The sequence below is a fragment of the Aulonocara sp. 'chitande type north' Nkhata Bay genome, linkage group LG3 (genome assembly GCF_057382095.1).
Source record: "Aulonocara sp. 'chitande type north' Nkhata Bay isolate Kocher_YH1m ecotype deep benthic linkage group LG3, A_spYH_male_GT1.1, whole genome shotgun sequence".
NCBI lineage: Eukaryota > Metazoa > Chordata > Actinopteri > Cichliformes > Cichlidae > Aulonocara > Aulonocara sp. 'chitande type north' Nkhata Bay.
Genome location: NC_141346.1, coordinates 26,162,893 through 26,180,682, shown reverse-complemented (window position 1 = coordinate 26,180,682; position 17,790 = coordinate 26,162,893). Strand labels below are relative to the sequence as shown.

The 17,790-nt window shown below is 37.4% G+C and overlaps 1 protein-coding gene across 3 annotated transcripts; it reads right to left on the bottom strand.

Moving 5' to 3' along the window:
• Window positions 1-471: 471 nt before the first annotated feature.
• On the bottom strand, window positions 472-17,790 carry LOC147334846 (NLR family CARD domain-containing protein 3-like). Of its 3 annotated transcripts, none has more exons than XM_086286863.1 (10): window positions 17,757-17,790; window positions 10,610-10,691; window positions 9,046-9,120; window positions 8,054-8,137; window positions 7,110-7,318; window positions 4,925-6,713; window positions 4,584-4,757; window positions 4,092-4,265; window positions 3,441-3,487; window positions 472-2,570 (listed from the first exon to the last, which is right to left on the bottom strand). In XM_086286863.1, the coding sequence occupies exons 3-10, from the start codon at window positions 9,105-9,107 to the stop codon at window positions 2,047-2,049; spliced, it is 3,063 nt and encodes a 1,020-aa protein (XP_086142989.1). In that variant the 5' UTR covers window positions 9,108-9,120; window positions 10,610-10,691; window positions 17,757-17,790; the 3' UTR covers window positions 472-2,046. The 3 variants fall into 3 exon arrangements, with proteins under 3 accessions (XP_086142989.1, XP_086142988.1, XP_086142987.1); XM_086286862.1 differs by lacking the exon at window positions 17,757-17,790 and adding an exon at window positions 11,604-11,741; XM_086286861.1 differs by lacking the exon at window positions 17,757-17,790 and adding an exon at window positions 11,310-11,413.

Here is a 17,790-nt window from a genome sequence, read left to right as displayed (position 1 = left end):
AGGTGCCAGCACCGAAAAACATTCTGTATTGTGCCACTACCAAAAATAAAGTATCCAGCTAAATGAAACAACTGCAGAGCACTTATCCTTACATTGGCAAAAACCTTGGAATAGTGGATTCTTCACAGAGGTCAAAGACCAATTGATACCCTGATTTTTGTCATTGCAGTTCACCTTAGCCATTTCTGGAGATCAGGACTGTCCGTTCTTTGGTTGGGCATCCTGGGTGCATCTTCTCCACTAGCAGCTGGTTAATTTGTGCTGCCAGGTGCTGTTAGCTTCTTAGCTAGTATGTGTGAATCTTGTCAGGGTCTGGTGCTATATCGTAGAGCTTGTATTTTATTATATCACCTTTGTAACAATGAACTGAATAAAACAGCTAGACAAGGAAGTCAGAGAAACCAAGTGTTAATCAGTCCAACAATAGGAAAGAAAAATCCATCACAAACAAGCATGCAGTTCAAAGTTCCTTTATTATCTGATAGTATCACTGTCCCAGGGTGTAGTTTGTGGCCCAGGATGCCATGACCTGATGGGAGAGCTGTGTATGGGGCGCTGAACGAAGCAGATCCTCAAGCAGGAAACCAAAACACTGTAAAGAAAACATTCACTAACCTGCAACACTGTGGTCGTCAGGCTGTTTAGTATTGCAATCACTTACAGAAAAAGAATAAAAAGCTGCATTTAACAGAGGGACCGTATCCTGATTCTTTTTGGTCACAAGTCATCATTTCTACTCAGTGAGGCATGGTCATCAGAGAAGAGCAAAACATTCAAACCTAATAAAATAACTCAAATATAAGCAATGGATGTAAAAATAATAATAAATACAAACAGCTCTGGATCTCAAATCTGAAAACAGTTCGACGGCACAAAAATAATCAAAATTAGAAAGAAGATAGTTCGAATATCCTAAAAGTCACCTTCTTATTGTTTACTGTAGAAATGTTTTATACTAACTGCTAACTTTAGGGCAGTTTGATGAAACTGTGAGATAGAAAAATATGGGTCTTGTTCAAGACATAAGGCAAAACACAAAAAAGCTCTGCAAGAGTTTGTGGAATTCTAAGATACAATTTATAAGTACATATTAATTGTAGTTTTACATACCAAATCATATCACTTTAGCACAATTACTTATTTCAATGCAACAAAATCTATAGAAGTGGCTCAGTCTGTCAGTGGCAGAAATGTGAATTTATTAAAAGCAGGTCCATCTAATGATAGAACAGATGCATCTCAAAGTACAAACTGCTTCATGCTGATTATTTCACATTTACCTCCTGAAAGCAGCTCAGAAAAGTTTACAATTCAACTCAGCTTCAGAGAGAGCAATTTAAAATCTGAGCTCCATTTGGTAATGATGTTCAATTATCAGAGAAAACTGAAAACCTAGTAAACCTCAGAAATTGGCCTGTAATGAAACCTTCATGCAGTGAAGTTTCATAATGAGGATTTTGTTACATGTTTTACACTCAGTTATTGTATATATTCTGTAAATTAGGCCAATTATGTTATTTATGTTATTTGTTTGTAATGTATGGATCTTTTAAAAAGGATTCTTATGTTCACATAAAGGTACCTAAACAGTTAATGAGTGTCTACACTTCTACACCACAACACTTTGGCTAAAAACTATTGTTGCACTGCTGAAAGCTCACCAGCTGTTGATTGGCTTCACTTAAACTATGCTTTTGTAAAGTAAAGATCCTGCAATAATACAAAGAACATGGAGAAAACCTCAACAGTCAGATGAAGCTGTTTGAGCAAGCCAGTTGCTCACAACGGGAAACTCCCTTTTAAACAGAAAAAAACCTTTGGAAGAACCTGGCTCAGGGAGGGGCGGCCATCTGCCACAGGTGTTTGGGGATTGTGTATTTTTCTTATGTTATTTTACGATGTAGCATTTTATTTCGAGATGTTGGCAACTCCATGCTGTACATAAAGAATTCAATGAGAAACTCCAGTTTTGACCATTTTGGTGCCAAATGTCTTCACCATTGGTGGTTTGCTTGAGTGCAGTTCTAATTTTTTTTTTAATGTTACCTAACAAAACAGTGCAGAGGAATGAGTGTGAAGTGCAACAGCAGGGTAGAGAACATCAGTGAAGGTTGATTTGAAGGTGTGGAGGTGAACGAGACTGCCAGAGGAAATTCTGTAAAAGGACAAAATTTTGTCCTCCGAATCCAGATACACCCCGACACGACTGGAGCGCAAACACTGAGAAGATACACAGACCTTCTCTTTGTTGTGCTGAACAAAACAACCATCATCAGAGCAAATCAGACACCAAGACTTGTTGTTTTGTCCCAGCTTGCAGGCATCAACATCCCCTTTCCTGCCAATGTTTCTGTATGTTAACCCAACGCAGAAGGGCTCTGACACCTCCATCTCAAAGTAACAGCGTCCTTTTAGTCCCTGTTTACACAGAACCTGCTGACAGCCATCAAACCTCTCTGTATGATCAGGATATGGCTGCTTCTCCTCCACCCAGGTCACCTTTCTGTTCCCTTCAGAGAGCAGCAGGTTCTTGTGAGCTGTGTTGGAGTTCAGACTGAGCTCACAGGCATCTGGAGGTAAGAAAACACTTTATTCACAAATAGCACTGATTTCTAAGGTCAATCATCTAAAGCGGTTTTCAAAAAATTTAATTTCACACCTTCACTTTTAGGGGATGTGGGTTAGAATATTCTTTTCTTTTCTCTTCTACATTTCTTGAACTCATCAGTAAACAGTCACAGTGACAGGTTTCGTGTCTGAATGTTACCTGTGCAAGTAGCACAGGTAACATTCAGACATGAAAGCAACAAGTTGAAAACCCGCTAATGCCCAAAGCCACTGGACATTTGCATTTTCTTATGTACCTTTGTCAGGTAAATCCTAAACAGTTCAGACCTGACCAGAGTAATTAATATTAATAATTCAATCTTTCTATTTTTATTATTTTTATTTTCTGGTAAATGATCTAATTTACATAAAGAAAACCCAGTCAGGCAAATGATGAACACATTATTATATTTATTCATAAATTTATTAAAGAAATTATACAGTTTTACATTTCTGTGAGGGTCACATTTACTTCAATTTCAAGGATTAGCAGTTAAATGAAATATAAAATTAGTTTCAATCAGAGGAGTATGGGCACTCCTACAAGCTTATTAGGCATGTAGATTTTTTTTAAACTGTGCAAAAACTGTGATGCAAACAATGAAGTAGAAAACCTCCTATTTTTTTTGTTTTTTTGTTTATTTTTTATATCCATAAAATGTTGATGGTAGGAACTTTTTTTAAAATAATCTACAAAATAGAGAAAACATAGATGACTAATTTCAAACTTCTGAGTGGTATGATATTATTGGTTATTAAGTAAATAAATATCCTGTTTGCACTTTCTTACTTGATCACAGCTTTCAGTCAAAAGCATTTTCACAGGTACTCACATTTCTTGAATCCTGGTTTCATCCGGTGATGTCCACCATGTTCAAAACTGAAAAAATATAGTTGAGAATTAGATGAAGCATATTAGCAATAGCCAAAATTTATAGATGCCATTTATAGCCTAAAACAAAAATGTTTTCATTGTTGCTTTTGACATTAATAATAATAATAATAATAATAATAAAAAAAAAACATGCAGTTTTGCTATAGCTCAATAGTATTATATTTAGTTCTGTAGAAAATCAAAAAGATGGCACTCTTTGATCATGATCTGGAACGCTTATGAGAAAGGTCAGTGAAATAGCTGTGCACTGACAGGTGTTAAACCACAAAAACCACAAGTTCTAATAAGCTGCTTGCCTTTTTTCCCAGTGAGCCACAAGAGGCAATTATGAGCATATGTGTCTTTATAAGGTAGATACAGATGTCAAAGATAAAATAGTGAGCAGTGTGTGCGTGTTGTTTCTGAGCAATATTTCTTTTAAAAACACAATGTTTAAGGGTCAAAAATAAATTTCCAGTTTGACCCGCTAACCTGCCCACCTACATTAACGAGCCATACAAACATAGGTTCCGAGATTTCCTTTTTTCTCTTTGGTATTTGGGGGCTGTTTCTGAAACAGTGGATGACACAGGGCCAGAATTAAAATTACTTGAGTTGGCTGAGGTTGTATTTTGGATCATCCTTCAGCTCAGAGAGCTTCTTTTTCCCAACTCCTCCTGGATGGTTATAGCTCAGGTCCAGCTCTTTGAGATGAGAAGGATTAGCCTTAATGGATGTGGCCAAAAACCCACAGCCTTTTTCTGTCACCAGACAACCAGATAACCTGAGAAAACAATGTTTGGTATATATCAATGCAGGTTTTAAAAGTTATTTTAGAACTACATCAGCAGTAGTAAAATTGAAAGCATAAATTACAAGCACAAGAAAATTATGTGGATTGAGATGGGGGTTATAGTATTTCTCAAAACAAAATAAATAAAAAGATTTTACATTAACAGATGTTGGTTTTCAAAAATTTAGACAGAAAAACCTTAAACTGTCCAAAGAACATTTTCTGTGGACAGAGTTGAGTTGTAACTTGCAGCTGGTTTGGTGGGTTGTCCATCTATTTGTAAAATGGCACGGTATTTTAAACATGTACCTCAAAGTTTTCAGTCTGCAGCACTGATTCGACAGTCCTTTACACAGCAGCTCTACTCCTGAATCTTTCAGGTCATTGTTGCTCAGGTCCAGATGTCGTAGAGGTGAGAAGGGGAAGGTGAGACCAAAGGCCAGATGCTCAACCCACTCTTCAGTCACTTTACAGTCTGCTAGTCTAAAAGGGGTAATAAGGTTTTTTATTTAAATAGAAATGAAGAATAAGTATGTAATTGCCACTGGGGGCAGATAGGATTTGTACCTTTCTTTTTGTATTATATCCTGTTCAACAGTATTGTTGATTCAGCTTTAAAGATGAACAAATAACAATGAAATAAAACTTACAAGGCTTTTCCGCTGCTCCTCACTGCTGGTATCAGCCTCCGTCTGCCCTCCTCTGATGTGTTGTAACTCTTCAAGTCCAAGACTTCCAGATCATTCTTCGATGCCTGCAGCATGTAGGCCAGTGCAGAGCAGTGCAGGGGAGTCAACTCTGTTTTTGAACGATCTGACAGTGCGAGATATTCCTGAATCTCATCTTTGACTTTGTGACCTCTCATCTCGACCATAGTCTGGAAAAGGTTGATGCAGCTGTCTGGAGAGAGGTTCTTCCTTCGCACAGACTTGAGGTAAGTCAAGATTTTCTTTTCAGTATCTTGACTTTGATCTGGTGAAGGCAGCAGACCATGAAGGACTCTGCGATTTGGTTCAACCAGGAGGCCAAGAAGGAATCTCAGGAAGAAGTCCAGGTGACCATTTTTCTTCTCCAGCACTTTGTCAACCATCATCTTTAAAAGATCAAGTAACGTATGTTCTTGGCTCTTTAGATCGAGGAAGCTGCTGAGCTCTCTGGTATCATTATTTATGAAACAGTCATAGATGTGGAGAGCTGCAAAGAACTCCTGCAGAGTCAGATGTACAAAGAAGAAGACCTTTTTCTGGGAAATGATTTCTTCTTCACGAAGTACTGTGGTGCAAAATCCAGAGTACATGGAGGCTTCTTTAATGTCAATGCCAAAGTCTTCCAGGTCTTCCTCATAGAAGATGAGGTTGCTCTTCAGCAGCTGCTCAAATGCAAGCTTGCCGAGTTTCAGAAGAAATTTCCTCTGTGTTTTCAGAAGCTTTTCTTTGTTTGTCTCAACCTTCTTGTCATATTTTCTGTTTCTACGCTTTGTTTGTGCAAACAGGAAGTGTGACATCATCTCTGTAAGAGTTTGAGGAATTGCAGTTTCAACATCTCCTCCAAAGACTTCCTGGAATAACACTGCAGAAATCCAGCAGAAGATCGGGATCTGACACATGATGTCGAGGCTCTGTGAAGACTGAATATGTTTAATGATCCTTTCAGCAAGACCAGGATCATGACTAAATCTCCTCCTGAAGTATTCAGCTTTTTGAGGATCATTGAAACCTCTTATCTCTGTCACCATGTCAACATGCTCAGCAGGGATCTGATTGGCTGCTGCTGGACGGGAAGTAATCCAGAGGTTTGCACCAGGAAGAAGGTTACCCTGGATGATGTTTGCTAGGAGATTACTCACAGGTGCTGCTTCCTTGACAGATGTTATAGTCTTAATGCCTTCAAAGTCCAGCTGAAACCTGCTTTCATCCAGACCGTCCAGGATCAGGACAAGCTTGGTTTTGGTATAATCCACTGAATCTTTGAGTTCAGACAGTGTGGGATGAAATAAAGTCAGGAGCTCATGTAAGCTTTTCTCACCTGTAATCAAATTCAGCTCTCTGAAAGCAAGACTGAAAACAAAGTCTACATCCTGGTTTGCCTTCTCTTCGGCCCAGTCAAGAATCAATTTCTGCACAGAAAATGATTTGCCAATTCCTGCGACGCCCTTCGTCACAACTGTTCTGTGAGGTTTGTCTTGATCAGGCAACGGTTTCAACACATCATTTAGGTTGATTATTTGCTGTTCTGAAGTGTGTCTTATCCGTTTATGTTCGAGCAGCCTGACTTCATGCTCTTCACGTGACCTTTCACTCTCTCCAGTGGTTATGTGAAGCTCTGTGTAGATGTTGTTCAGTGAACTCGGCTTGTCACCATTACCTTCAGAGACTGAGGAATATTTCTCTTTCATTGCTTCTTTTAATTTCTTCTTTGCCTCTAAAAGATGAATTTTACCTGTAATGCAGTGAAACGCATCAAAGATGCTCAGGTGGTTAATACCAGATCGCTTTAATTTGGTCAGAGAAAAATGCAGGATAAGAAATTCCTGACCTGATTTGGGGACTTCCATTTTTCATTTTAAGTACTGGTTTGCAGATTGCTTTAAATGAGCAATAAGGTATAAAAGTTCTTTATAAATGCACCCAACTTAGCAAAACCCTGATACTCTTGCACTTAATGCATGTTTTCAGAATATAACTGCTTTTAAGCTCCCTAACAAACTTAACTTTATCATTAAAAGTTAAATTTAATAAATGATTCCAACACTGACTCACTCTTGTCTGTAGCAAGTTTTTTTTTTCTTTTTTTGCAGTAGTAGAGATAGTAGTGATCTTAAGTATGTAAGCTTACCTGTGTCTCCCTCCTTGTCTTTCTCTTGTTTTAATGTTTTTCTGGATTTCTTCGCACACTGAGGACAAGGACAGTCTGCTGGTGACACAGACTCATCCAGGTCTGAGCTGAGACACAGTTTGCAGCACCAGTGTTCACAGCTGAGCTGAACTGGATTCTTCATAACATCTTTGCAAACTGGACAGGTGGATGGCTTCTCAGTTACTGGTCTGTAGGAGGGTTTACAAATTAGACCTTAATTTAATTACTATAGCACAATAATGGATATTTTTTCTCTGTTTTTCCATAACAATAAGTTGTCTGCATAGATTCTCAGTCATCCAGGTCATGGTAGTCTAAGACACGATCCCTGGTGGACCTGAGGTTAGGTAATTGATTGGAGCTTCATGTATAGAAGCTTTTTAATCTCTTCAAGCCTTTTAAAATACGGTTTTGCAGTGCGGTAGCTGAGTAACTGTAGTCCAAATACTCTTTTTTTAAAGCAGGATACACATACTCCAGCACACAGGTCATTTGAACAGGCAATTCTGCATTAAGTCAGTCAGAAGCACTGTGTCAGCAGACCATCAGTGTTCAAAACCTTCAGAATCTTGGAGGTAATATGATCAAACCCTGCTGCCTGGGTACATGATTAACACTCATCCCCTACTTGTCCTTCCTCAGTCATCATCGTTTGCCAGAACTTGCCTCCAAAAGTCCCCGATCCATGGCCTTCACAAACTGCTCTCCCACCTGGGTTACCCAATTTGAATCACTTCTGATCACCTGGTACTACTGCTGGAGATCCTTAAGGTTTGCTTTTAACTGCCTCACAGGGACAAATGCCCTGACTATGTTCATGACTATAATTATGATAGAAAGACCCATGTTCACAAATTGTCACAAATGGTTCAAAACTCAACTATTTCAAACCACAGTTCAAAATTTAGGATTTCTGTTTTAACCTTTCATCTTTAAAGTTGACTGGCTCGAACTTGGATCTGTTGCTCCTGAGGGACATCTTGCTAGGAGCAGTACTCATCTGCGAACTAGAGGGAAAGAAAGTTTTATGAGATCAAAACTTGTTAGAAGTTAATGTCACTCTTTAAAGAAATCTTCCTGGGAGCTGCAGATCTAGACGCCGTAGACTGTGAACTAGGCAAAGAATAATCTATTTACGGACTGACATTGACATTACTTAATTAGTTTTGTTTGTCAGGACTTTCAATATAATAGCACAAATGGAACATTTACGATCTTACTTAGAGTAACTTTTCAGAAAACAGTTTAGCATCAATTTCAGCAGTAAGGAATAACAAGACATTTCAGTTGAAGGAGAGATGTTTTTTTATCACTTTATTTTTCTCCTCTTACTGAAACTTCAACTTTAAATAGGATTGTCTGTTTTATAAGCTCTCTTAACCCTCTCAGGCTCAAATTAAGTTTTTGTTGCAAATGCACAACCAAGTCCTGCAGTGGTACTTCTGAGTTAAAAAAAGTAAAAAAAACCCATAAAATATGTATGTGGGGTAATCAGGTTGTTAGTTTTTAACAGTTGCAAATCGGCAACGCCTGCCTTGAGAGGGTTAATCAGCTTTAACAGCATGACCCAACAGCAAACTGACTATTTCTCAAAACACAATAAACAACATCTGTCTTACACAACACAATAATAATTAAAAAAATCTTGATCAGAATTTTAAGGACTGATGCTTTTTCAGACTGTTTCTCTTAATTAAGATTAAATTACTGAAGACCAAAATGACCAAAGTTAAACATGTGAAATAACAAAGAAGAACAGACAATGTAAGAACTAATTTTTGTTAGTGACACTGTTCTCTCTCTCTCTCTCTCTCTCTCTCTCTCTCTCTCTCTCCCCCTCTCTCTCTCGCCCTGTGTGTGTGTGTGTGTGTGTGTGTGTGTGTGTGTGTGTGTCCCCTATACGGGTCATTTTTACCTGGCTTCAGTCTCACTGGATGACTGTCTGAATGTAGATCGCTTCCTTTTCTCCTCATCCATTTTTGCTGCTGATCTGAACAAACATAACAGTCATTGGAGATAAGAATGTAACACATACAGCGATACCTCAGTTTTTGGCTATAGTGTTGACTCATAGTCGGTCTCACCAACTGAGCAAATATGCAACTACTGGCATTTATCTAGTCCATCACTTGTTTTGTTTGTTTGTTTTGTTGTGGTTTTGTGGGATTTATGAATTTTATTTAGCTGATTTAGAGGTTTGACCTTTGTGAATTCAACAGTGTAAATAATCAACCTGTATTCAATTCAACTTTATTAATATCAATCAAAATAGCCGTCACCTCGGGGCACTCTATATTGTAAGGTAGTCCCTACAATAATAAAAATACAAATGGAGAAAAACCCAGCAATCATATGACCCTCTGTGAGCAAGCGCTTTGGTGACAGTGGTAAGGAAATACTCCCTTTTAACAGGAAGAAACCAGGCTCAGGGCGGGGCGGCCATCTACTGTGACCAGTTGCCTCGAAGTGAGGCCAAAACCTATGCTGCATCCTTCGGAGGACCCAGCCTTCCCGGTCTATGTGGGCTTGGTCCTCGAAGACCGAAAAGGCTGGAAGTTCGAGGCTATGAAATGGGATGGTCTAGCATTCAGATTTGCATCACCGCTGTCTCTGTGAAGTTTAAAAAACTCAGCTGTCTGCTCCTTGCTATCTAAACTATAACAGGACATTGGAGTAAATTCTCTACCATCTCACACTTCTGATTAATCAGTTTTCTTTTTGACGTTTATTCAGCTGTGTGAAAACTCTAACTTTAGTCTCAGCCAAACCAATTTACTCAGGATCAAATAAAACACTGAAAAAAGCCAAACAATAAAGTTTTTAAGTTATCTGAATGACTCATAAATCACGTTCAACCTGAGAAGCGAAAGACCGTGGGGGTCTGAAAACTAGTCCACTATTCTCGCCGGCTTTAGTAAGCCTTGAACCCCGGCTAGCTGGTGGTAACACACGTCTCCAAAAACATCAGAGGCACTTTAACAAATATGTGATGTCTTGATAAACCAAGCAGATATTTGAAGTTTACACAGCTACATTGTTGCCTGAAAATATCTTAAAAGTTTATTTTGTGACTGAGAAAGAGTAATAAGAGTAATAGCTGTCGCCATTGTTGGAAAACTGGAATCGGCTGGGATATGGTGGGACATGAGAGATACCCCTGATCCATCCTTCAAATCTAGGGAAGGAGGACGCATGTGCTGGCTACATGTGGAGAAGTCTACGAATTTGGACAGCCTTCGTCGCGTCCCTTGTCCTTTGTCCCTCTTTGGGGGGAAACTCCCACTGGGTTTAAATCTGGGACTCTCCACCCTTTGACCTTAGAACTGAAGAAGCTTCTCGGATGAGAGGTGAAACGTCTTCAAGCAACTTAAAGAAGTTCAGACGCTTTTCTTTCCAAGCTCCTTTGACTACTGCACGGAAACCCCAAACTGGTACTGGTGAAGGCTGACTGATATAGAAAGGAAAACAATGTTACACACCCCTTATATTATCACTGCAGCTGTCTGATTTCACAAACACACCCAGGGACAGCACATAAAATCAATGGTAGAAGTCTCCACTCTGTAAAACAAAGAAGGAAAGCAAAGGGTCCATTTATAAAACATATTTTATCCAGGACAAATTCTGCAATTGCATCATTGTAAATTTGCAGTTCATCATAAACATTTTCAATAGTCAATGTTTGGCCTCATATTGGAATAAATCCTTTTCAATATAAAAAAAAAAACAGAAACAAAACAACAGAAATAGTTACAGTAAGGTACATGTGAATTAAAGTATTGCCAAAGTTGGTGTAGATCTCTGATAGTGTATTCATGTGAGTGTGATATATATATATATATATATATATATATATATATATATATATATATATATATATATATATATATATATATATATATATATATATTCATTTATTATGCAAATGAATGTTATTGTTCATTCTCGGTGTCCTTTGTTCTAGTAGCTGCAGTCACCGCGGTGTAGAACAGACTGAGCAGCAGCTGAGAATCAAGTACAGCAGTATTTCTACATTTCTACCCCAAACTTGTGGTGCTTTTTTCAGTGTTAGTCGTGTACAGCTTTGAACATGAAACGTTTTCCCCCAGCAGAGAATCTACGCTACATTTAAAACATGTGGCTCCTGCCTGCTTGGATTATTGCACATAAACAGCTTACCTCTCGGTTTGTTGTTGAGAGGAGCCTATTCAGCGACAGGTTGCTTCTCCCAAAGTCAAGAACCAACAGACTTAAAAACTCCTTTGTTCCCCCACGCCATCAGGGGACAAAGGAGGGCGGGAACAACTAAGCTGTAGTGCTTTTTTACACTGTGCAATATTTGCAATATTTTTTCTTATATTCGACTGTGCAACAGACTCACTCAAATGTGCAATCCTATGTATCCATATGATATATTCTGTATTTATATATATGTACAAGTGTATATATGGTATATTTATTTTATATCCTTACCATCATTCCCCTTATTGTATCTGTAACATGCAACTTCTGTCGGTGCTACTGGAAACGGAATTTCCTGGAGGAACCCACCCAGTGATTAATAAAGTTCCATCTAATCTAATCGAAAACCCGCTTCTTTCTCCCAGTTAGATCAGAAACTTCGGCGATTTCCGTGCTTTAATTTCCCTCCTCCTAGTCCGTAAAACGCAGCATTGCACTCGATTGACCAGATTTATTACCGAGCATGGAAAGAGGAGCCAAAGTCCTTAAATGAAGAATTGCCACACCTGAAACGATCCCTCAGCGCAAGATGAAATACAGTCAAAACGAATTTGGACAAAATGGAATTATTTTATAAAAACAAACATTGACAGTTACAGTCTGTTTTTAATTCTTTTAAGTTTCACTTTCGTTTTTATGCTCCTTTTCTGTCAGCTCAATTGCTGTAATTTGGAGCATTAGAGCCAGCAATCGAAATTCGGTTTGTTGTTTCAGGACAAACTGCCACAGCTGCTCATCTGTCTACAAAATGCCTTGTTTAGATGAGTTAGTGAAATCCTACTTCATAGTACGTTTTTCCAACAAGAAAAGAAATTATTTCTCTTTTAGCACATGAATTGTGCTGATCAGTATAAAGACTTTGAAAAGAAAAACTGCAGAAAGATGCATCTTGGAAGAGTGGATTTGTACAAAATGAAAAGTCTGGTAATAGACAGATGCAAGTTTATCGATAATGAGGATCGTTAAACTCTCAGACAATAAAGAGAATGTTTGTTGCATCACAGACATGATCGTATGTTTTACTAACTAAACACAGCATGTTGTGGAGGGCATATCAGTTTGTCTTGAAACAATTTTACTGCACAAAGCAAAGGATTTTTGGAAAGTGCATTCACCCCTGTAATTTGTCCATACTGTAAATTATTTTTGCAGCAGTGATCCAACTGGGAAAAACTGACCAAAAGCAACAGCGATTTCTTTCAAACTTCCTTTTTTTTTAACCGTTTGGTGGAACTGGCGATAAAAGGAAAAAAAGGATTGTTTTCTGGAGAAAACATTAACTCAACAAAAGGTTAGTAGGTTCTTATTATGTTCTAGAAAACTAAGCTATTTTCTAGATTACTTCTAAACTGATTGGCTTTCTATCAACATTTTACAGTAGAATCTTTAGTCGTGGAACAGCCTTGTGTCACCCATGAAACATCTATGTCACCAGAAGCAAACATAATTTATTTATTTATTTATTAAGTTTTATTGTAAAAACGATCTCTTAATCACAGCAAATGCTTACTTCCATTGTTATGACAGCATACATGACCAAACAGTGATGATGCCTCATTGCCTGTTATTTGTCAAAGGTGTATTTAAACAAATCAACTTGTGTTCACGAGATTTTTGGTAAACTTCAGAGATGTGAAATCCTTTGAGATTTTCAGTAGCAGCACCTTTGCTATCAGTTTCAAAATCCTGCACCACTTTGTTCTTGAGTTTTTGTGTTTACAGAATTGGATTTCCACTCAGCCCACCCACCTGCCCGCAGTGTGGGGTGAAATACCCCTTAATAATAATAATAATTATAATAATACGACTAACACCACCCTGAATTTATACCCTTTCTTTTAAGTCCCAAACATCTCTTTGAAATTAGTTACTGGGCCTCATATTACATGTATGTACATGTATTACATGTATGTACCCAGCATTTCCGTGTTGTTGCTTCATTTCTGAATAAATTCACTAGATGCAGACCACTGTGTGTTTTACATTTTCCTCTGTTCTTCATAATTCAGTTCTTGCTTTAACTTCGACTACTTTTTTTGTTTTCAGTGACAACTGGACCAGCAGTTCGTTAACTCCATCTGATTGAGTAAAATGGCACTAACTTGTACGATACCTGCTATAGACTCTGCACTATGTGTTGATCAGTATAATGACACTGAAAAGAAAAACTGGTGCAGACAGCTGCATCTTGAAAGAGTGGAGTTGAACAAAATGAAAAGTCTGGTAATGGACAGATGCAGGTTTATCCATAATGAGGATGGTTAAAACAGGCAATAAAGAGGATGTTTGTTGCATCACAGACATGATAGGATGTTTCACTAATTCATCTAGACACGGCATGTTGTGGAGGGCATAGCAGTTTGTCTTGAAACAACTTTAATCTCGAAATTTTGACTTTATTCTCTTTTTTTGGGGGGGGGGGGGGGGGGGGCCTTAATACTCGGCTATAGTACACTGTAAATGGTTTTAGTAAATTTAACAGTATTTTTACAGGAATATGTATGTATAAGATACTCTAAGATGTTTTTACATTATTTTACTGCACAAAGCAAAGGATTGTGGGAGAGTGTACATTCACTGCTGTAATTTGTCTGTACTGTAAATTATTTTGCAGCAGTGATCCAACGCAGGAAAAACTGACCAATAACAACAGAGATTTCTTTCAAACTTCTTTTTTTTAAAAAAAAGTTTGGTGGAACCAACAGTAAAAGGAAAAAAGGATTATTTTCTGGAGAAAACATTAACTCAACAAAAGGTTAGTAGACTCTTATTATGTTTTAGAAAACGAAGCTATTTTCTAGAATCATTTACTTCTAAGCTGATTTCAACTTTTTACAGTAAACACTAAAGTAGTGTATAGTGGAGTAGTGTATTGTCATACACTGGTCATAGCTTACATTTGTTATTGAGACCATCAAATGTTTAAATAATAGTTTTTGGCCTTATTCTCTTCTGAAAATTATTATTTTTTTAATGCCGTATTCCTACATGATGCTATAAAATATTTATATTTATAATTTTATATTAAGAAACAGAAACTAGCAGGAGTTGTGCAAGTGGCAAGGGAGGAGTTATGTAAGCATATTTTATATTTTCAAAAGCATCTTTTTTTTTCCCTTCAAGCTTTTATCCGACTCATCATTTGTGAGGTGTTCACTGGAGCCTTTTGTGGCTGGACTGGGTTGGGAGCTCGATAAGCTAACATGACTGAATTAACTGAAGTAAACTGAAACTAATGACAAATAAAAAGTGCATCTGTGTTCTTTGCATAATGAGTGTAGATGCTTTCTGCAAAAATGTAATTTGTCAAATAACTTTCATTCATTTCTGAATAAATTCACTAGATGCAGACCATTTTCCTCTGTTCTTCATAATTCAGTTCTTGCTTTAACTTCGACCTCTTTTTCTGTTTTCAGTGAAAACTGGACCAACACGTTTCTTAAGCACCATAAGCCTTTAGCAGTTCATTAATGTCACTAACTTGCTCGATACCTGCTATAGACTCTGCACACATGGAAGCCAATCAGAGATCGTACACTGTTAAACTTCCAACATCTGAGTTCATTATTAGCTGTTGAGGTTAAGCATTCAGTCAACACAGAAACACTGAGGATGTTTTCTGTACTCTGTAAGGACCAGCGATGGATGTGGGGCTGAAGCCTTTAGGTTTATATTGTTAAAAAGTAATTATGAGAGAATTTGTTTCAGGTCGTTTTTCAGAGTAACATGAAAGTAACATAATGAATAATGTAACAAATTAACTTTTAGTAAACTACTGCATTACTTCTAAGAAAGGTGTTCTGTGTAATATGTTTATTTATTTCTCGAGTAATAACCTCAACAGCGGTAAGCACAGATAATTTTGTTGATAATGAGAACGCACTGCTCATTAAGTTTTAAAATTACATTTTAAAAGTCAAATGAACAAAATGTGTGTCAAAACAAGCATTTAGCTCGATTTCAACTTCTCTGGTCTCTGCAGTAACCTCTTTGTGGTGTATTTTTTTCCACTTTAACAGTCAAATATTAACCACAGGCACTAAAACTGTGTCCTTTACATCTGCTTCCTCTCTATTTTATGGCCTCACAGAGAGTAGTAGTAACATGTGGTGTAGCTTACTGATGGCCACTTTAACATGAATTCAAATTGAAATTTCCACAAGTCATAATAGCTAAACCCAGAGATTTAAATTCTTTTACAATCAAGGCCTGTGAGCACCAGTCAATTTACATGAAAGTAAATGAAGTGTAAAATATAACTGTGCACAGTTTGTAGATTTTCTGTGAGTTCCTTATTTTTTTCATTTCTTAGCAGTCATATAATGCTTATTTTATTTGTCACTTATTTGTGTATTTACTGTGTAAATGTTTGTAATAGATAAGTCAGGGCAAGTTTGTTGACGGTGTAAGCCTCATTTATTCTCCAGGTTTCAGTACTGTTGTTTACTGTGGCTTGATTTTCTGTAGAAAGTGTAATGAAGAAAACTTCTGTTATGAAACAGCACATTCCTCATTTCAAAAGCGCAAATTAAAAAAATTATACAATTCATTTTTTTAAATTTATTTTTTAGAAAATAACATAATTAAATACAGAAATAAGACTGAGACTTTGCAGAGCTCTGCACAGAATCCAACATGAGCTCGGTTAGCACCAAAGAAAAAACCCTTGATATGGGCCCCCTGTTATGCTTCTATGTTCCTGTTTAAACTTGCCCTGTTTTCATTTCCTTTCCTTTCTTTTCACTTCATTTCAACATGTCTGAACACAAACGTTTTTTCTTTATTTCTAATTTCTCTTTTCTGTCATTCTTGCACACCCTTAAATCATTGCCGCACAGCAGAATGGCTGATTTTAGGTGGACATGGTTTTACAGTAAACTTTGTGCAGAATATTAACAAAACTATTAAATTTAGAAAAAACTGAAAAGAGGAAGTAAAAATAAAACCGTGCAGGGGAAAGAAGCTGTGGGGCCCAGTGCAAGAGGACCCCGATGTGAAACGTGAAGTAAAACTAAGGTGATTTTTTTAAGGTGAAATACACAGAAAATTCTCAAAGTTATTGATAATTTTTTTAAATTCTTCACAGAGAAATTCCTTGTGATGAAAGTTTTTAGAGTCTGACCTGGGTCAGATTATTCTGGTTACACTGGCCCACAGTTGGGCCCCCACCCAGGAAGCAAGAAAGAAAACTTTTTTTTTTTTAAGGCACCAGGATTATATTTCCTTAAACATTCAGTTTTAAAACCAATTGGAGGACAGAATTTAGCAGTCTGTTACTAAACTGTCCAGACTGTCTGCCAGACTCAGCTGAGTTTCTGGTAAAACTTCTAGAATCAATGAAACAAGAAAATGAAAGAGGAATAAGACACCGACCTGCCTCCTTTAAGGAAAAAACACACCATAAAAATGTATTTAATTTCTGAGTTACTGTTCAACAAGATTGAATGACGGCTGACCCAGAGGCTGCAGCAGCACATGTGCTCAGACTGCTTCATTTTCAGTTTTGAGATGTGATGGTTGCTTTTATTTTCCAGTGAGGCGGAAAAGGTTTGAGAAGCAGCATTTCAGAGGAAGTTAACCTTAAACACACTTTTATTCTAAAAGAACGAAACAGTTTAAACAATGTCAGAGGAGGTCTTCATTTTTATGGCAATGACTCACTGACAAGAAAACTTAATTTGAATAAAATATTTTGTGCGAACACTCGCTTTGGAAACTGCACATTTACAGCTGGCAAGTTCACAAATGTTGCACGAAATTTGGCAAAGTACGAAACAGTAATTATAGCTACAGGTAAAACTAGTTTTTGGTTAATGAAAATATCTAAAAGATGTTTGCAGCAGTATGTGTTTATATGATGATTTTATATTTAATTTTTACAGTGAAAAAGATCATCTGTAATTAAATATTAATAGCATTTACCATTATGTCCTCTCTCCTTTCCCTGCCAGTGTACTGAGCTGTACAACACGGCCTGTGGCTGTAATCTGGGGGAGTAAAACGTGACTAAATAATACAACAACTGCCATATGTGTGCACACGCATGGAAGGTCAGACACAGCATCCCATTAAGCTGCACAAATTTTATTGTAATTAGAGCTTTTGAGGTGAGTATTCGGGTTGCAGGACTTATTCTGGCACAGCTCCATACTGAAATATATTGAGGGTTGACCGCGTGCTGAACTGAAATACACTGCATGTGTCAACGTGCTCTGTGTGACTCTGACAAAGTATTTGTGGGAAATATTTTTTAAGCATTTTTTTTTTAGTTAACTGAACAGCAACATGACAAAGACACAAAACACACCCCTAACATGCACCAACAAGAATAAACTGCCTTCAAGTTTTAAGATCAGCTTCTTAAAGTTGTAAAAGTGTACTTACGTCTTCAACAAGAGGCCTTCAGCTTGAGCTTTGT